Consider the following 21,417-nt stretch of genomic DNA (forward strand, 5'->3'; position numbering starts at 1 on the left):
GTGGGGTGTGTGTGTGTGTGTGTGTGAATAAGACCACCCATTTGTCTTCAGCGATTGTATCAGGGAGGTGAGCACATGATGATATGATTTTTTGTTCTTTGATGCCTGATAACCGATCCCTTTGGCACCTCATGATCACGCAGGCTGGTGTGGGCTTTGTTGCTTCTGAGATAGATGGCTGCTTGTTTACCTCCAAACCTTTAGGACACGAAACTCTCTATGTTTTGATAGCTGGGCACCATCCACTTTCTTTACCACATTTGTTTATGCACCTATTTTGTCTTCAGCGATTGTGTCAGGGATGGTGAGCATCACAGAATGCCAGGTTATTAGAACAAAGTGTTCTTGCGTTGAGGGAGTACTTGAGTAGAGGCCCAATGTTCGTCCATTACTTTAATACTTAACATATAAATATATTTACATAGATTTATTTCCCTGTTGTCATATATAAATATATTTGCATGTGTACATGCCTGTATTTAGATCTCTAAAAATGTCCTTTCTTCTATTTCCTTTTACTTTTTCTTATCCCACTATCATATTTGACCTTCATTCAGGTTTTAGTAATTCCTCTTGACTACATTGCCCTTGATCAAGCCCCACCAGGCATCCTTCACTCTCCTCACCATCAATTTTATTTTTTATTTGTTTTTTAGTCATCCATTTTAGATCACTTGTTGATCCCTCGTCCATGGGTTGATTGATTGCTCTCCTTCCTTTCCCCTGCTTTCCCCTCTCTCATGTCCCACCAGAACCATCGGTCCTATTGTTTTCTCCTCCAGATTGTTTATCCCACCTATCTTATCTAGATAGATATACAGAGGTAATAATAAGCACAAAACCAAGACAGAACAAAACAAAACAACAAAAGAAAATAAATAACAACAACAACAAACCCAACGACACCCCCCCAAAAAAGAAAAGGCTATAAATAGTTCCAGGTCTGTTTGTTGACCTTTAGGAGTGTTTACCAGTAGAGTTTGGTGAGTTACCACACCCTGGCCTTAAAATTTATTTTTGGTATTTCCCAGGGACTTCATTCTTTGGTCGCCTTGCTGCTCTGTTGTAGACCCTTAGTGTTTCGCCCCTGTGTGCTGGGGTCAGATGGAGCACAATTCCTGCACTGTGCCTCCAGTATTGTTCCTTGTAGCAATATGGGTCAGTGAGGGATGTCTTGTCTTGTGGTGGGGCCGGCCCTATGGTCCTCTGTGTGCATTGGCTGCTCTGAGCAGGAATATCATCCTGGGGGCTTGGTGGGCCAGGATGTGTTCCACTCTCTCCTTCCCTCTTTGTTTGCTCCTGTGTGCTTTAAATGTTTCTTAAACCCATATCACCTACTATTTCTTATTCATTCTAGAATTTCTCATAGCATAATCTGATTTCAGGTAAATTTACATACTAGCTATTTTTCTTATCCCTGGAATGAAGGGATGGGCTACTCATTCAGAGAGTTTCTGAGTTCCTCTAGCACAGACACACCATGCTCCACAGCCCTTAGTCTGATGAACTAACAGACAGTTGGCTACACTGCTTAGCTTCTTCTCTTGGCACTCGAGTCTCATATTCTTGGAACTCTCCAGGACTCAACATCCTGTGACATATGTGCATCCAGAAATATTTGTTGACCTCTCATCAGAGAATAAGAAACACTCTAATAACTTTAAGTTCAACCTTTCCTCCAGCAATTCACATTTCCATGTGGCAGCCCATTTCATTAAAAGAAGAGTTCTACCAGAAAGTTAATATTGTTTTCTATTACACTTCAAAGTGAAACTCCAGTTCCCTTCCAGTATCAGGTGTTGTTAGCAGTTTCCTGCCCTTCTCCCCTCTACATTTCATTTAGGAATCAGAAAAATGGAGCAGGGAAGTCATTAGTAGTCGACTTTTGAATGAACTTAGGAGCTTCCTTAGAGATGAGAGAGTTGCTGGGGAGCCAGACTGAATTTGAGAAGAATGACTATGGTTTCCCCATCTTGAGTTCTTCTCACTCATTTCCTGAACAATTTTTTTTAGGACGAGGTGGCTTGTCTACTCTCCAGCCACTAGCACAGTTCCACTCTTCACCAGAGAAAGTGCATGCTTCAATTTTGAGGCACAGAAGTAGTTTGAAACAAGTAGCAATAATCACAGCAATAACACCAACTAATCTTGATGGGTTGCAATGGACCTAACTTATTGCCTCAGCACATCAATAAGTGGAAGATTTACTATAGGGTGATAAGTGCGTTTCAAAATAAGAGAGACTGAGAATGATGAGAGAGAAGTAAGAATATATGTGTTAAGTCAGAAGCCTTTTGTGCTTTCTTATTTCTACGTTTGGAAAGATTTTTCTGGCCATTACATAATGCCCTGTCAACTTGCAAAGGGGTGGAATCTAGCCTGTCCATCAGGTCACAGCCAATGAGGCCTCTGTGTGGGCATGGCCTTCTCCTGAGCATTCTGGGAACTCCTGTCTTCCTGCTGGAGGTGGGACACAGAGACACACTCTCTGTTTCATATTCCTGATGACAAGCCACATGGAGCTACATTGATGGAGCCAGAGCCCGGAAGCTGGAGGAGCCACATGGAGACCCACACCAGCACTAAGATGTTTCTACCGCCACAAGACTTTCCACCCACTGGCCTGTGATCTTCCTACATTCAGTGTCATTGGATGTGTTGCATGAGTCTGAAGAGGAATTTGTGGGCTAGTATCAAGATATGGGGTAATTTCAGACTTATGGACTTGATCTGGATTGGGCTGGGTTGTTTTCTTAATGTACAATTGCTCTTTGATATAAAGGTATCTCTTACACACATATGAGTGTCTCTGGATTTGTTTCTCTACTCAACCCAGACTAACACATGGAGCAATAATGATCTCATGAGTGGTCACCACACTGCAATTAGCTTAGCATTCTTCTTCACTTTAGATGTTGACAGTAACTGGGGACTCTGTCTAACGCTGGACTTTGAGGGTCTTGAAATGTCAATGCATGTGTATATGTGATGTGTGTGTGTTTGTGGGGTGTGTGTGTGTGTGTGTGTGAATAAGACTGTCCCTGCCAGCCCTCATGAATGAATAAGTGGTACCATAGTCTGCCCCAGAGGTAAACTGCACCTTAGATGAACAGTGATAGTTCCCTACATTACAAATCCTAATGTAAAATGAATGTTCATATAGAAATAATATTACAGAAAGTGGCTTTGTTATTAGACTAACCCCCCGAAGAATATTTAGAACTCATCAGAAATGATATTCCAGTGCTACACAGAGAGTCTCTGTGTCTGAAGTCATTCAGTTAAAGTATCAAGTGAACAGGATGATACAAAGACAATAACAGCAGCATCTTTTAGAAACACTCTGGGTTAAGCAAGCAAATATTTACTGGAAGACTTGGCTACTTAATCTTTTAGGTATCAGGGAAACAAGCTTGACCTTCAGCGGTTGGTATATACTTAGCACCTCTATGTATGTACTCCCCATTTAAATCTGTTCATTGCAAAGAAATCTTATGAAGCAGGAAGAGTGGAATTACATCATGTGAAGGGGGTTATAGTCTAAAGTCGATGAGTAAAATGAAAACTGTGTAGAGTTTTCTACACAGTTGCTTTGAAAAGGCCTCCAGTTACACAAAAAGATATGCATGGCTTCATTACAGTCTTGCACCGTAGGTACAAGTTGTAGGAGAAATGCAGTTATGTGTTATAAAGGGTTCATGTGTAACATGTGGTATCAAGGATGATATTTCTGGGCTTATTCATAGGAGGCCATATGTGAGAATAAGGATCCCTGGTGGTGCAGTGGTTAAGCACTCATCTGCTAACCAAAAAGTCGGTGGCTCAAGCCGATCCAATGTTCTGTAGGAGAAAGATGGGGCAGTATGCAATGGAAAAATGTACAGTGGAAACTGTATGGAAAAGCCTATAAGGTTGGACTGGATTAGAATTGACTTGACAGCAAAGGCTATATATATATCTATTATCTATATAGATAAATAAATATTTAAAATGTATCTATATATTTGAGTTTGCTCCATTATTATCCCAAATTTACCCATAAAACAACTGAGCTAAAAAAATGTCAAGCAACACAGCCAGTGAAAACCAGAGTTGGAGTTGGAATTTAGGTTTTTCTGACTCTGAGATCTCTATCATTCCTTTATATCATCATGTTTCGCCTTTAAATCCCTATCCAGCAAATGGTTTCTGTCTGTAAGTTGGACTTAGCTATGCAACTGATATATAAAAAGATCAACCCAGTGCTAGCGAGTTGTGGTAGTTACATAATCTGTTGTCAATTTGAGACTTAAGAGTGAAGGGGTGGAGTTTAGCCTGTCAAGCAGGTCACAGCATGATGATCTCATTTGGAGGTGCTAAGGAGATAAATAGCTTGCTGGAGGTGGGACACAGACTCACTTCCTGCGAGACATGATTGCTGACAAGACACATGGAGTTATGCTAGAGCCCTGGAGTTGAAGGAGCCATGTGCAGACCCCTGCCAGCGCTGAGATGCCTCTACTGCCACTGAATCCACAAGACTTTCCACCCACTGGCCTGTGATCCTCCTGCGGTTCACATCATTGCATGTGTTGCGTGAGTCTGAAGAGGAATTTATAGATTAGGTATCAGACGTATGGGCTAAATCTGATTTATGGATTTGAACTGGACTGAGCTGGGATGTTTTCTCAATATTCAATTGCTCTTGTATATAAAGCTCTTTCTTATACATATATGAGTCTCCCAGGATTTGTTTCTCTAGTCTTCCAGACTAACACATGAGTCAATTCCAACTTACGGTGATGTCCTGAGTGACAGAGTAGAACTGTTCCATAGGGTTGTTTTTTTACCCCCTCTCTTCCATCTTTACCATAGCAGACCGCCAGGCCTTTCCTCCCTGGTGCTGCTGGGTGGGCTCACAGCACAACCTTTCGGTTAGCAGTCAAGTGTAAACCAGCCCACGACCTACGAACCTCCACGCGTACCAGAAACGCATGGAACTGGAACCTAGCAAGAATTCACAGCATTGGCGATGGGATTTAATGAGCCAATGAAAATGGACAGAATAAGAAATCCAAGTGAGCACTAGCACATAGGTTTCTCTCTTAGCAAACATCAATGTTTTTTTTTCGATAGCCGTAACTTCATGGTTATTCTAATTGCTTTCATTTAACACATGAAACTCCTGAGGATGGATGATGGATACAGTAGGATGGACAATGGAAACAGAAGGCAGTGATCCACATGAAGGGGAAATGTGGTATTGATTAGTAGTGAATGCCTATTATCCCAAACATTTCAGGTGCAAACATCAGTCATTCATCTCTCCATCCATCCATCCATCCATCCATCCATCCATCCATCCATCCAATAGAAGATATAAACCATGGGCCAACCACTATGGACAGACTTTTTTGGTTTTAAAATATAAGACATACTTCAGTAATTTGAAACTCTATACTGGTTTTAAATGTTAGCCATGATTCTTACTGAGTATAAAGTTAGAAACATCTATCCCACCCTCAGGAGTTTTATCATGTTATTTTGTATTGTAGGTCAATTTGAATTGTCATTTTCATGAGTGAAATAATTTCACTGAATTCTTGGGACCCATTAGTATCTTAGTACATTGCTTCAAATTATTGCAATAGCATGTCTGTGAAAATGCAGGTGAGGCAGGCTTTTAGTTAATCAGAGCAGAATTTTCAGCCAGTAACTGATGAGGGTTGCCTTATATTTTACTTATAACTAATAAATTCCCAGGCTTATTCGCTAGCATCGTGTTTTGACCTGGGGTCAGAAATATCAGGGTTGATCACCATTCCCTGCCGCTCAGGTGTGCTATGCATCACATGGGCACTGGAAGTGGAGCTGTGGTTGTTACCTGTGGTGTTGAGACCAAAGAGCAGTGGGCAGGACACGGCGAAGGCCAGTACCCAGACGGCTGTGATCATAAACGCCACACGCCGGCAGGAGCTCTGTCCTGTGCCATGCTGGTAGTGCACTGGCATGACCACGGCGGTATACCTGAAAAAGGAAGGAGAGAGGCCGGCGTGATGAGAGGGCAGAGGAACTGCCCCAGAGACAAGTTGTCGTGCAAAGAGGTTACTGGTGCACTAGTTATGCTCAGAGAAAAATCATTTCGCTAGAGAAAGCCAGAGAGCCTTTGAGTGAAAACAGAACAATTAAGAAAAGGTAAACGGAGAACTCCTTGAAGTGGGTAGGGGTGCAGAGAAAGGGAGAGAGGGTAAACATGTTCATGTGGCAACACCAGCTCGCTGGAGCTTTGAGACCAGTCACGTAGTCACACACCCTGAGTGACCTTCTGTTCTCATGGATCCTCACATCACACAGGGAGTCACTGGGCTTTGAACAGCTGTCTTATGGACCAGCGCACATAAAAGTTATTCTATTAGAAATTCAAGACACACGTGTTAGTTCGTGAAAACAAATGGGTGCTACTTTGTGATTTGCACCAAAACACGTTGACTGTTATGGTTATGTTGTGTTAAAGATCGTTCAGTGTATCTAGAAGTACCGTGTTTCCCCGGAAGTAAGACATCCCCCCAAAATAAGACCTACTTACAGTTTTGCCTCTCGCTGAAATATAAGGCATCCCCCCAAAATAAGACCTCCCCAAAAATAAGGCCCCCTGAAGCTACCGTAACTCTGGACTCTGGACTGTAGCAGCGGGCGCTGCCGCGCAGCTCACTGTTGGCCACAGTGCAGCTGGAGAAGACAGGAAGTATGAGTAAATGTACCATAGATTGTTGTACATGGAAATGATGGTAGTAACAAGAAATTCTTGATACTGTAGGATTCACAGTTTGTCTGCTTATGCTGGTTTGTGATGACAACTACTACCGTACCATATACAGGTAATAAATTTCCTTTTTTTTTCAACAATAAATGTGTACCGTATTCTTCTTCATGGAAAAATAAGATATCCTCTGAAAATAAGACCTAGTGCATCTTTGGGAGCAAAAATTGATATAAGACACCGTCTTACTTTCGGGGAAACGGTATCTCTCTAATGTTGTTTGTGCATAGAAAGATACACTACATACTGTATACGAAGACAAATGCTTGACTAACTGATGTTAGATACAAATTGTACCTCGTGGTTCTGATTTATGGTATAGACATGACTTAAAGATGGATTTAAGAGTGGAACTTGTTTGTCATCTGGGGGAATGTCTTTAGTCGTAGAGCTTTCCCCAAAGGATGCAAACGCTGCTTCTCCCCATGAAAAGCTATTCCTAGCGTTAGGTTTTCAAAACAGAGGTCAGTAGCACAGAAATGAATGGTGTCCCATGCAGGAGAAAGATGAGGCTTTACAGTCTGGGAAACCCACAGGGGGCAGTTCTACTCTGTCCTACAGGGCCAGTATGAATTGGAATCAACTTGATGGCAGTGAGTGAATGTCCAATGGGAGTTCAAAGTCCAGTTTTTGTGTCTTTAAATGGCCAGAGCAACTCATTGTTTTTGAGCACCGTTGGCTTTTATATGGCAGCTGCACGCTGAACTTACCTGGGATGATTATTCCATAATCACCTCAGAGTCAACATATCTGAAACAGATCTTCCTCCACTGCTTCATTTGCTTCCACTTCCTGAATGTCTTCTTTCTAGCGCCCAATGCATCTAGATCCAATATGCAGACCTTTGGGACTCTTCTTTGACCATTTCCTATCATTTGCTCACCCATTCCTTTGACTCTTTATTCAGAATTTATTGAGTCTTTACTATGTCAGACCTGACATCGACCTGTTAGATTCTGCAATTACAGGGATATACAAAAGAGGAACAGTCTTTAGCTTCCTTGAGTTGAGAGCGGAGAGGATGGGCTATAAAATGAAATCAAGATGCCATCAGAACATGAATAAGTTGGGTGATATGTTGGAGAATAATGGGAGGAGGCAAAAGCACAGCGACCCAATATAGATAGAGTGGGCACAGAAGAGAGTGGGCCAAGGAGGGGCCAATCAAGAGGTGGTGCAGGGGAAGAACATTCCCCCAAAAAGGACAGCAGGAGCCATTTACTGATGATGATGATGTCTTCCCTAATTATCTACCCACCCTTTTCCTACCACCTGTGCTCTGGGAGGGCCAGAATCTCCTGGAAGATCTACTCATATTTAGCATTTCATTCCTCAAATTCATATTTTACTCTTCTGTTGGGTCCCCAAAATAGATTTGATCATTTCATACCCCCGGTTCAGAACTCTGTGGTAGGTAGAATTCTAAGATGACATTGAGTCCTGGCCTTTATGAACACATCCCTGTGAACATGGTAGCATATCTCATCTATGATTATATTACTACTCAGCTGAAAAAGATAGACGATCATAGGTGAGCCTCCCATAACCAAGTGATTCCTTAAGCGGGATTGGCCCCTTCCTGAAATCAGTAAAATTCAAAGGATGACAAATTTCCCTGCTTTAAGGAGTCAAATTCTGAGTTTTGGAGAGGGCCATATGGCAGGGACAGCCAAGAGGTCTCTCCAATCTCCAAGCTCACTGTCATTTGAGTGAATTCTGACTCACAGAGGCCTTTAGGAGCTCAGAATGGCCCCGGTTGTTAGCCAGCAAGACAGTGGGGACCTTAATTCTACAAGTATAATAAACTCAAATCTTTCAGTCTCAATTTGGAGGTTTCGAAGGGGATCCCAGTCTTCTCATACACCTTGATTTCAGCTTTGTGAGACCATGAACAGAAAACCTAATTCTGTGCATGGCCTTCTGACATGCAGAACTGCGAGAAAATAAGTGGGTGTTGTTATAAGTCACTACATTTGTGACTGTTTGTATATAGCATTAGAAAACGGTTCGTGCTTTTCTTTATCCATACACAGGACTTCTTAGCCTTCTCACCATGACTTCAACGCACCTGGCCAAACTGACCTCCAATTGGCCGAGGGATGGCACTCTTCCCAAACAGAGGCCATTGTTTTGTGTGACCCGTTATCCCTTCTTCCTCATTCTTGCCCTCCCTGAATCCTAGATCTGGTCTTTACCAATCTTTCCATTCCTTTTCAGGTTACAGAGGACACCCCAAAGTACAAAGCTCACCTCCATCAAGTCGGTGCCCACTCATAGAAACCAGCTAGGACAAGGTGGAACTGTCTCCCCGTGAGGTTCTGAGACCAACTTTGCATCTTTCTCCCACTGAGCAACTGCTGGTTTCAAACTGCTGACCGAATGGCTAGCAGCCCAACACAGAACCAGGGCTGCAGGGCTCCTATAAAGCCCACTCCCTGCCTGGAAGCTCATAAAATTTCTCTACCAATCAATCACAGTGTGCTCCTGCACGTAACTGTCTTGCCTTATTATTTAACTTACCTTTTGGCTGGATGGACACGACCTCCATGTGATTTCAGGTATTTGATGGCTCTCATCATCTTCGAGTTTTAATATTCCCAAGAGGTCCTACACAAAACTTTCAGAAGCTGTTGATTGACTTGTCATGATTCCCGAAGGCCTCCTTCTCCACGAGATGGCAAGGGTTCAAAAGGCACAGCTGGATTGTTGGAGGCTATCAAGTCAGTTTTTGACTCATAGCGATCCTTTAAACCCCAGAATGAACTACTGCTTCCAGCTTCTGGACCATTCTCCTAATCGTTGTTCCATTTGGGGCCCATTGTTGCAGCCACTGTGCCAATCTATCTCGTTCAGGCTCTTCATCGGTTTGCTCACCCACTGCTTTACCCAACACGAGTCCTTTCCAGGGGCTGGTCTTTCCGGATGACATGTCCAAAGTGCAGGAGACAAAGTCTCACCACCCTCCCTTCCAAGGAGCATTCTGGCTTTACTTCCTCCTAGACACAGTCGTTTGTTCTTCTAGTAAGTCCACCGTACTTTGGATATTCTTTAACCATACAATAGCTCAAATGCACCAATTCTTCTATGATCTTCATTATTCATTGTCCAACTCTCACATGCCTAAGATGCCTAAAAATACCATAGCTGGTTGGCTCAGGTATTTCCAGTCTTCTAAGGGACATCTTTACTACTTGAAAAAGGTCTTGTGCAGCAGATTTGCCACAAACTTCTCCGTATAGTCCATCTTCTTAGATTCTTTGCTCAGTTTACTTTAATTAATATGGTGAAAGGATAAAATCGGTGGTGGGATTAGAATAATTTAACAACCAATTCACTTCCCTAATGACCATTTTAAGTATACAAAATGATCTCCTGTAAGGTAGTTTATTATTTCATATAATTTTAATAAGAGAGGTACACATAACTGGATGATGTTATAAGAAGTTTTAAAATATTCATGAACAAATATTTGAATCGATTCTGTCAATAATACCTGACAAAAACAATATAACTGTTATTTAAGATATTTCCATATTGTGACTGAGTGGCGTCCTCACTTGCAAAAATTCATTTATATCTGAGCATCTATGGGTGTGTGATTTATACTTAACCATCTCTTCATTTAAGGAGCAGGATCCAATTATTTTAGAGGTAGGCCAATTAGGCCATCATCATTGTGTTTGATATATTGGAAACAGACAACGTCTCTTCTCTGAACCTATTATGTTCATCCTTGAAAAACCATTTTCCGCTTCTGCTGAAGTTACAATTGTTCTGACAACATTTCTAGCTCTTTGAACACTTTCAGGAATTGCATAATTCACTCATATCTTGTGGGAATCTGGGGGTGTAACATGAAGCTGAAAGGAAGGCCAGCCTGTTCCCCTCTGGTTGTTGGGCACTTTCTCTCTTTCTGTTACATATTTGTTTCCTGAAGTAACAAGTGCAAGGGAATAAAAAGTCATATTTCATCAAAAGTATAATGAGTTTTATGAAATTAATAAATAAATCATACAAGCTTAGTTCCATCTAAGTTTTTATACTTGTGGACAAATTACTACAGATGCTTAGGAGATGGTATTGCACAGATGAACATTAAAAAAGGGTAAGGAATGTAAATTTGTAGCTGCTTAGCCACATCGTGTGACTGCTCAGCCACTCACCTTAGAGAGAACCCTGATTACAAGTGTCATTTAACAACCGGTTCATTAAACTCAACAAAAAATTAGGTATTGGTTCTGCTGAACTCATGTGAACTGACTGAATTCCCCCACTGATAAAACCCTGATGCAAATCTTTCTTGATTTGAAACCACACAGTATCCCCTTGTTCTGTTTGAACAACTGTCTCCTCGTCAATACACAAGTTGTGCCTGAGCACAATGAAGTATTCTGGAATTCCTATTCTTCTTAACGTGACCCAGAGTTCATTACAGTCTACACAGCTGGATACCTTTGTGATCAATAAAACCCAAGTAAATATCTTTCTGATATTCTTTGCTTTCATCCAATAGCCATCCGGTGTCAGCACATCCTCTTCTGAGTCCAGGTTGAATTTCTGGCAGCGCCCTGCTAAGGTACTGCTATGATTGTTGTTGAATTTTCTTCAGTAAAATTTTACTTGCACACGATAATAATGAGATTATTGGGTCATTTTCACATTCTTTTGGGTCACCTTTTTTTGGGAATGCTCACAAGAATGGAACTCTTCTAGTTGATTGGCCAGGTAGGTTTCTTGTAAATTTCTTGGCACAGAAGACTAAGGATTTCTAGCACTGCATCAGTTACAAGAAATAGTTCACTTGATATTCCATCAATTCCTGGAGCCTTGTTTTTCACCAATATACTCAGTGCAGCTTGGACTTCTTCCTTCAATACCATCACCTCTTGGGAAGGTTGAACATTGGCCAGTTCTTTTTGGTACAGTGACTCTGCACATTCCTTCCACCTTCGTTAGATGTATCTTGCATCGTTCAATATTTTGCCATAGAATCCTGCAATAAAAAATATTTCACCAAAAAAATCATTGCAGTCTGACACTTGAATTTTCCCTTCAGTTCTTCCAGTGGAGAATTGCTGAATGTATTTTTTTTTTTTTTGCTTTCTGATTTCTCACTCCAAATCTTTGCACAATTCATCATAACACGCTGTCTTTCTGTTCATCTCTTTCACTGTACCAATTCCTACATTTGCTTTAGGTACTCTACATTCAAGAGTGAATTTCATGACCTCAATTCTACCTTACAAATCAGATTAGACCAGAACATGCACACTGCTACAGAGTAGAGATACCAGGAGGATAAGGGGAAGGGGAAGGGAGAAAGGGGGCATCAATCACAAGGATCAACATTTTCCAACTACTGCTTCCTTCCTCTTTGTTTCGAACTTTCTCATTCCAATCACCAATGATCAAGGCATCTTGATTGTATGTTTGATCAATTTCACACTGAAGACATTGTAAGAGTTCTTCCATTTCTTCAACACTAGCTTTATTGGTGGGTGCATATCCCTCTCGGGAATCCCTTACTCAGTTATGAGATAGCAGGGCAAGGAGCACCAGGTGTTCCCGGCAGTGTCCTGATCCCTAAAGCAACGTGTAGAAGTAAGTGCCTTGTAGAAGAACTCTTCTACAAGATTCAATCTCCTCCGGTCCTATCATTGTCAAGGTCCAATAGGGAGCTGAGGGTTGAGAAGCAAGCTGTGATCCAGGCTGCTTTTGACCCAGCTCTTCACCAAGATCAAGGCCTGCCATTTGCATAACGTCCTTTGGTGTCAAAGAACCCAGTCTCTGTGCATTTAGTAGTGTGTTGCCAAGTGGCCCCAAAGCCAGCTCTCTGGGTGAGATAAGTACTCACTTGTAACATCTGCCACTTTTCATGGTGGCACCACTCCCATCATGACCCTTCTTAAAGCGACCAGAATTAAAAAAAAACACCACCTAATTTTTTGCCAGTCACCTTTTGAATGTTACATGCTTTCTTAAATATCCTTTCCGTGTTCGGCCGGTACCAGATGCTGTCAGGCAGTGTGATCATTAAATGTCCAGCCGAGGAAGGAGGGCTCAGAGACATGGCAGTTAGGGAGGAACCCAAGATCCCACTGAAAGCTGTCCCAGAGCCAGATCTCCAAGCTTCGCAGCCAGTCCTTGCTGCGGGCTCTGCTTCCTCCCAAGCACACCGACAGGCTGTGAGGCCTCTGGGGGACAAGAGTTGCCTTTGGAAACGCTGCTTGGGGAAGGTGGTTTCGCAGAGTGGCCTGGAAGCCTGGAGTTTCTCCAGTCAGCTTCTTTCTATTCATTGCTCCAGGGGTCCCTGTGAAGATACCGACTCCCAAGCCATGGCCTTGAACATGTTGATTAAGGGCTTCTCCCTGGACGCATCAATGAAGTGTCTCTGAAGGGGAGTCCAGGAATATTTTTCATAAGCAAGCGGATTTGGTGAATGGTCCCATTCGAAAGTCTGCAGACAGGGCATGTTCTATGTCAGAGATTGTTGTGAATTTGGGTGAGACCTGAGACAAAAGCCTGCCTGCACCACTATTAACTGGAAAGTTCCCAGGTATTTTGGCAACACGAGGAAATGTTTAGAACAGAGGAGACACCCCGATTTAATCCCAGTGTTTTGTGAGGAAGCTTGCGACAGGTGACTGAGCTGTTGAGACGGTTCCAGAATTAGCCATCGGAGGGCACCCGAATGCAGCAAGAACACTTCCAGCTTGTGTGGGGTGAGAAGTTCACAGTTCACCCAGGGGCTTTGTGGGCCTGTGGAGAGGTGGAGACGGGGTGGGGGAGGGCCCCTCCTTCTGAAGCCCTGCAGGGACCCTAAATTCCCACCCTGGTAAACGACTGAGCTTCAAGATTCCTCTAGAAGTGACCGCTGATGACCGCAGGCCCACAGCAACATCAATGCATCCTGGAGGGCAGGGCTGGGCTTGGATGGAGAGGCGTGGTCCAGCGTCCTCTCTGGACATCTCGCCCTCGGTGTTCACTGGGGCATCCCAGGGCCTAAGCTTGTCTCCAGGGTACACTGCACTGCTCTGCCACCCCAATGCCAGAGCCTCTCTCCTCCCTCTGGGTTTGAACGCCTAGCTCCTGGACCCTTTCTAGCATCGGTTACTCCACTGATCTAAAGGCTGTCAGTGTTTCCAGGGGCGAAGTTTTCGGGCTTTAGAAGCTACAGAATAGGGTCTAGCTCCCAGCTCTGCTGTGTGGCTGTGGGCCAGTGATTGAACTTCTCTGAGATGCGATTTTCTCATCTGCCCAATACCCCCAAACCTCTTGTTGAGTCAAGTCCACTTCGTAGTGACCTGATGACAAAAGAGAACTGCCCATGGACTTCTCAGACTGTCAACTAGAGGACAGCAGAATGTGGCACCTTTCTCCCAAGTCCTGGGGGATGGGTGTGAACTGCCAATCATTTGGTTACAGCCAAGGACATTAACCACGGCACCACCTCCGCTCCTGATCTGCACAATAGGGATAGTGATTCCAGACAGACAGAGTGTACGAGTTTTCCGCACAGCTTTCAGCACACAGTAAGTGTTCAAAGCACATTGTTATTACTAGGTGAGCTTCAGTGATCTGTGGCCAATGGGTTTATGGATGCCGCCTTCTCGTTCCTGATGATCAGGGAACGTTAGATTTATTTATCAAGTCAACACACATACAGCACTTTCTATGTGTCAGGCACTGTTCAAAGTGGTTTGCACATATTAATTCATTTGATTCTCTTAATAACCCTTTGAAGTAGTTTCTATTAATCTCCACTTAATAGATAACGGATGCCCTAAGATGTTAATTGACTTGGCCAAGGTCACATTGTGGTTAAATTGTGAAGCCTGGATTAAAGGCAGGCAGTCTGGCTCCAGAGCTAGGGGTCCCTGAATAGGACCCAGACCTCAGCCCCTCTGCAAAGGAAGTATGTTGCATTAGATACGGGCTGGTCCATTCTTACTCCGAACCTACCAGCTTTGGGAACTTGGCAAGTCATCTATACACATTCTAGCCTCAGAATTTTTATTTGTAAAGTGGGGGTAATACACCTATCTTGCAGGGTTGCGGTGGGGATTAGCGATAAAGAGTTAAAAGCTCTTTAATGTTTGACACGTTAAGCAAACAAACACCAAACCCACTGCCATCCGAGTTGATTCGATTCCTAGCAATCCTATAGGACAAAGTAGAACTGCTCCCTGGTGTTTCCAAGCGTGTCCATCTTTAAGGGAGGACAGAGCCCCATCTTTCCCCAATGAATGGCTGGGTGAATTCACCCTCCTAACCTTACAGTTGGCAGCTCAACTCATAATCCAGTAGGCCACTAGGCTCCTGTGCTTGGCACATAGTACATGCTAAAGAAACGGTTGCTATTGGGTCACTCACTGATGTTGACCCTCTGCACCACAGAAGGAAATGCTGCCCAATGTGATCTATTGGGTTTTCATTGGCTGAATTTTGGGAATAGGTGGTCAAATCTTCCTAGTCTGTTTTAATCTGTTGAAGCCTGTCCGGCAACACCCAAGCCTTCATTGACAGATGAATGAGGTCGATGGACCAGGAATCCAATCTGGGTTTCCCATGGAAGGTGAGACGTCTACCACTGAACCACTAACCGTCTCATAAATGGTAACTATTTTCATTGTTATGTCTAGAATAATGCAAGTTAGGATTAGGGCATTCTAAACAGGGACTGTGTCTAGTTTACTTCAAACTCTAGAAAGGTAGGTTGTCAGAGATCTCTCCTGGGGGCCCCACACCCAGTTCCACTCAATGAAAGGACCATTCATAGTAATAGCATCCTGTTTAGGGAGTCAGGTCACCCAGATTCAAGTACCTGCCCTCTGCTAGGAGGTGAAATCCCAGACAGGGATGCTCACATTGCTAAGCGACCAAAACGGGTATAACACTGCTGAACTTTGCAGCCACTAAGCCACTAGGGTTCCCTAGGCAGAGAGAAAGGAAATTCAGATGTTTTTCTGACTCCCCAATAAGTCCCGGTGGCTTATCACTCTACTGGAAGTCTTAGCACCATGACCTAGGAAGAGGGTATTCGCTGGAGGGGGGGATGTGGAAGAGGGCCCTCCTTAGGAAACTGGCGGCTTCGAAGGAGAAAAGCAGCTGGCCTGGGTGGGAGGGCTGCCTCGGTGTCCCCGGAGTTTAATGAGCCCCAGCGCTCTGTGTGGCCACTTCTCACCACCTTTTATTTGGTCAGACAGGGCGTTCAATACCTCTTTAGTTCCGCGGAACTCCCACACGGGAGCTGCTGAAGGAGAAAGCTTTTTGCAAATGATTGGAAAGCCCTTTGCAAATATAAAGTGCTTATTTAGATGCAAACTGAAAATCCGAGGTGCCTGTGACTCATCTGGTACTTATTGTGCTGGCTGCAAAGACGCGGAGGCTTGCCTGTGTGATGGGTGCCACTGGAGAGCCACTTAAAGAACTCCCTGGTGAATGAATTTGGTTGCATTATCCCCAGGCTCCTCACGGAGGGCGGGCTCCCATCCCCACCACTCTGAGCTGGTCCTCCTGCCCTGACTGCCCGGCCCTCTCCTGGACGTAGTAGTTCGGATCCAGGATGCACTCTCAGGGGCTGGCCCGTGGCAGAGGCTAGGAGTTAAGTGGCGGTGGGGGCTTGTCCTCCCTAGGAACTTCCTACTCTGCTTTGAAGAAAAGAAAAGATGGCATTCTAGCATCCAGAGCGACGCCTAAGAATCTCACGACAATAGTCTCACTTGCTTTCAAAAGCCCCTTTATCATACCCTTTCCCCCCTACGGTCCTGCCCACCCTGTTCCTGCAAACCAGGGCTTCACAACCCCAAAGTGCTGAATCCATGTGGTCAAGTTTGTCAAACCGGTGACTGGCATTGTGTGAACACCAAAGGTTTGCATGAATGACTGCATTGTTAATAAATCGACCACTCTGGCATCACATGAACAGAACTCAATGCTCAGTGTATTCTTAACTGCAGTTAGAGATCATGGAGACAGCTTGTCCGAGGGTTATTTTCATTCCTGGAATGGGGTCTGGCAAGGATTGGCTCATACTGAAATACAAGTCAATGAGGCCACCTCCATGGCACGGTAGGCATGGCTTGTCCTTCCGCTTTTCAGGTAGGTGAGTGCTAGGCATTCTGGGAATTTTCCTAATTGAGAGAGAACCCAATTCCAGGTTTCCCCAAGGTTAGCTGCCTCTGAAGTGGTGAGAGTTACAGCAAAGTGGTGCTCTTGTGTAATTTAGGAAAAGGTGGCCCCTCCCCTCTGGCTGGCAAATTGCAAAATGCCATGTTCTCTAGGCCGACTCCAGGACTGACATGGGATGTACCAGCTGATCTCAGTTCCCACATTCTTGGACTGCTTCCTACCCCATGTGGACGGAAACATGTGGGAAAAGGAGGCAAGCACACGATCAACAAGGTGGGGAGCAGGGGGAGAACCAGGGGAGTTGGGAGGGGGCTGCCCCAGTTCCTGTCCTAGAAGCTCTCTGTAATTACAACCTGTCTCTCTTTCCCTCCAAGACGGACTTCTTGGAGATGCATGAACACTGGCTGATGGGAGGTAGTGACCACTGAGTTTAGTCTACGTTGTTTAAGGCTCTGTAAGAGACACAGCAGGGGATACTGATAGGTGATGATGAAACAGACCAGACACTGTTCCCTGCTTTTGTAAATCAGATATTCCCAACAAACTGCATGGGATGGCCAGAAATCACATAAAAGGCTTGAAGGTGATTAGGGGAGTTGTGTTCTCAGAGAACAGGAATGTTTTGTGGATTCTCTCATCACCCCTTCACTTTTCAACAGCTTTGTGGAAATAGAATCCACATCCCACACAATTCACCTTTTAAAATATGCAATTACCAGTGAATTATATGTTAGCCTATTTACAAAGTTATATAATGATTTAGTGTATTTTCAGGAAATTTAGTATATTTACAGAGTTATGCAATCATATAGATGCCTTATATTTTGAAACATAGATAGGATTAGGATTAGTTCCAACATTTTGGACGTGTTCTCTAATTTTCCTTCTTAGTGTCTTAGTTTCCTTCAAGGAATATACATGGAAAGGTCTTTCAGTTGACCGACTGGTGCACAGTATCAGCATAGCACGGTGTCCATTCTTTGGTTGCTATTAAGTGCCACGGAGTTGAGTCTGGTACATACTAGGCCCAGTTGACCAAGTGGAACTGCCCCATCGAGTTATCTCTAAGGGAGCAGATCCATAAGACCTTTTTTTGTTGTTTTTGTTTTTTTATGTCATCCCACAGCTCATCGGGTCTTCTCTCTTTAGTTTTCTTTTTTTTTTTAACATTTTATTAGGGGCTCATACAACTGTTATCCCAATCCATACACACATCAATTGTGTAAAGCGTACCTGTACATCATTTCTCAAAACATTTTCTCTCCATTGAAACCCCCGACATTAGGTCCTCATTTTTCCCCTCCCTCCCCACTCCCCCCTCCCAAATGAGCCCTTGATAGTTTATAAATGGGTATTTTGTCATATCTTGCCCTGTCCGACGTCTCCCTTCATCCACTTTTCGGTTGTCTGTCCCCCAGGGAGGAGGTCACACACAGTTCCATGTAATTGGTTCCCTCTTTCCTACCCATTCTCCCTTTACCCTCCCTGTTTCGCCACTCACACCACTGGTCCTATAGGGCTCATCCATCCTGGATTCCCTGTATTTTCAGTTCCTATCTGTACCAGTGTACCTCCTCTGGTCTAGCCAGACTTACAAGATCAAATTTGAGTCATGGTAGTGGGAGCAGGGAGGAAACATTTAGGAACTAGAGGAAAGTTGTATTTCTCATCATTGTTACATCGCACCCTGACTGGCTCATCTCCTCACCGAGACCCCTCTGCAAGGGGATCTCCAGTGGCCTACTAATGGGCTTTGGATCTCCACTCCGCACTCCCCCCCATAAGACATTCTTCCCAGAACTTCTGTGTAGATTTGAAGCACCAACCTGTATGTTAGCAGCTTAGCACTTCACCATTGCCCCACTAGGGTTCCTATTCTTTGGCTATTGTTCAAAATCCTCATTGAGGTCATGAAAGGATGTTTAGAAGTGTCCTGCAGAAGGCACAAGGCTGAGCCATGTGAGACTGAGCTAGAGTGAGGGCAGCGGTTCACGCTCTCCCAGGTGGATGGAGCAGGGACCGCTGTAAGGCAGGGGTTGGGCTGCTAACAGTGACATGGTCCAAACCCATCAGCCACTCTCAATAAACAGAGAAGGCTGTCTGCTCCGGTAAAGATTTACAGTCTCAGAGTCCCCACCGGGGATCACTGTGAGTTGAAATCAATTCACTGACAGTAGAGTTGGCGGGTGAATTTAGGTGAATGAAGGGAGGTCAAAATCAGAGGAATCTACTCCAGCGACTGAACAGGCATTTAAGCGTCACACAATTCCTGACTTGTGTTCCTTCACCCTGAGAAAAACAGAGACCACAGTCTTCCTTTCTGAGGTTGCCTTCCTCCCTCATTCACTTCCCTCCCTCCTCCCTCTTTGCAAATCCTCTCTTGCTTCTTTCTTGTCTCTCTTCTCCCTGCCCTACCCCCAAAGAAACCCCCCACAACCGCAGGAACATCTCCTCTCTAAGCCCCCAACCCCCACCCCCCACCCCGCTGCCTCCCCCATCTGCTCACTTCTTGTTCTTCGCCTCCTACCTCTTTCCTCCCAATTAGAAACCAGAAAAGCCCCAAGGCAGGGTGAAAAGTAAAATCAGAATCCACTTTCAGGAGCAGGGGCAGGAGAAAGTCAAGGAACGTTTACAGGATAGTTATTTCTCTTTAATCACAGGGCTTTATGTCACCCACAAAACAGTCTAAGAGAAAAGGAGAAGAAAATGCCTCAGAAGGCAGGCCGTGCAGGTTCCACCTGTCTGTGGCCTCAGTGCGTTCAAATGCAGCCTGCGGCTCCTAGACCACCAAGGTTCCCTCCTGCCCGCTTGTGGGTCTCCTCTCTGGAATGGGAATCCCAGCCCTACCTGTCAATGCTGATGGCACACAGGTTCAGGATGCTGGCAGTGCACATCATGACGTCCAGAGTGACAAAAACATCGCAGCAAACTCGGCTGAAATTCCAGACTCCACCTGTTACCTGGGCGTCAGAGACAAGGATATTAGTGTTTCCTCTAGCAAAGGAACAGCAATTTAATCAACTCAATGGCCTCCTGCCACAGATGCTGAAATGCCTTCTCGGTGGTTGGTGGCATCATTACCACAGGGTGGGCAGGCATTGAGGGAGTGCCAGGCTGCCCAAGATTAGACTGTTAGGACATTAATGCTGGAAAGGATCTTGGTAATCTACTCATGTTTCTCTAAGTGTGGTTCACGGTAAGGTGACTGTGTAAGATTGCGGAACCCTTCCCTAGACCTACTGAGTCAAATCTCTAGATCTGGGCTCATGAATCTTCATTTTAAAATAAACACCCTCAGTCACAGCAAGGTTTGAGAAACCAGGAGGCAACTAATGCTGGCTGTGGTTAAGTGATATGCCTATAGAGGCACAGCTGGTAGTAAAAGAGCTGGGATACCTGCCAGATGTGTGAGCTGTGCCAAAATGCCACTAGGAAGCCCTCCACCCAGTAGAGAGCTCACCATGTACCCAGGAAATAAACCAAGAGCACTTTTTTCATAAAACTTACCTCCAGGAAGAAAATAGATCTGGCTCCTGGGTTTAAAGCTTGGAAGCACCTGGCAACATCTTTAAGATTTTTTTTGTAAAATAGGTCTATGCCTGTCTTGGACACCCTTGTCCAATCACCAGATAGTCAAGGCAAAGACTCAGTCCAGGGAATTGGGAAGAACAAAGAGCCTTCTCTACCACACACACCAAATTGGTGAGGATGATCCCAACTTCAAGCATTTACACATGTTCTGAGCTCTCTCATTTACCCTTGCTCCACAGGCAGGACTTCAGAAAATTTCATTTATAGCCCCTTGTTCTTGTGAGCTGCCATGGAATTGGTTATCTACTCATGGTGACTCCACGCATGGTGCTGCCTGATGCTGTGCCTTGTCCAGGCTCTGCCACTGTGGTCCTTAGGGTTTTCATGGCTGAGCTTCAGAATGGGATCACTTGGCTCTTCTTCCTAGTTCATCTTAGTTTGGAAGCTCTGTTGAAACATTCGGCATCATGAACCCATTGCCCTTCAGTTGGTTCCGACTCAATGTGTGACCCCATATGTATTAGGCTGGGTACTTTAGAGAAATAAACCCACAGAAACTCATGAATAAGAGAGAGTTTTATATAAAGGTTAAGTGCACATCAAGAAAACATCCCAACACAGTGCTGCCCAAGCCCACAAGTCCAACATTAACCCATATGTCTGACACCAATCCATACAGTCCTCCTCCATCTCACAAAACACACACAATGATGCCGACTGCAGGAGGAAAGCTAAATCAGTGAATGTGTAAGCATCTCAGCGCTGGCAGGGGTCTCCACACGGCTGCTCCAGCACCCAGGGCTGCATCGGAGTAGGTCTATGTGGCTTCTCCTCAGGGATGTCTTGCAGGAAGTGAGCCCTGCCAGCTGACGCAGGGAACTGGCTAAGGCAGCTGCACCCTGATCTGACCATCACAAAGCAAGAAACCCGAGTGAGCCCCACTGAGCCATTTATCC

General features: G+C 44.5%; 1 protein-coding gene across 2 annotated transcripts in view; it reads right to left on the reverse strand.

Annotated features, from left to right (window-relative positions):
• DRD3 (dopamine receptor D3) overlaps positions 1–21,417 on the reverse strand; it is a 46,064-nt gene that overhangs the window by 9,721 nt on the left and 14,926 nt on the right. For both annotated transcript variants that reach the window (XM_013005634.2, XM_004706411.2), the window contains exons 2-3: positions 19,778–19,890; positions 5,864–6,006 (exon numbers count right to left, since the gene is read on the reverse strand). In XM_013005634.2, the coding sequence (XP_012861088.1) occupies positions 5,864–6,006; positions 19,778–19,890 (256 nt within the window). The remainder of the gene's footprint in view (positions 1–5,863; positions 6,007–19,777; positions 19,891–21,417) is intronic.

The sequence above is a fragment of the Echinops telfairi genome, unplaced genomic scaffold, assembly GCF_000313985.2.
Source record: "Echinops telfairi isolate 266 unplaced genomic scaffold, ASM31398v2 ScPeMD7_6;HRSCAF=24_0, whole genome shotgun sequence".
Classification (NCBI taxonomy): Eukaryota; Metazoa; Chordata; class Mammalia; order Afrosoricida; family Tenrecidae; genus Echinops; species Echinops telfairi.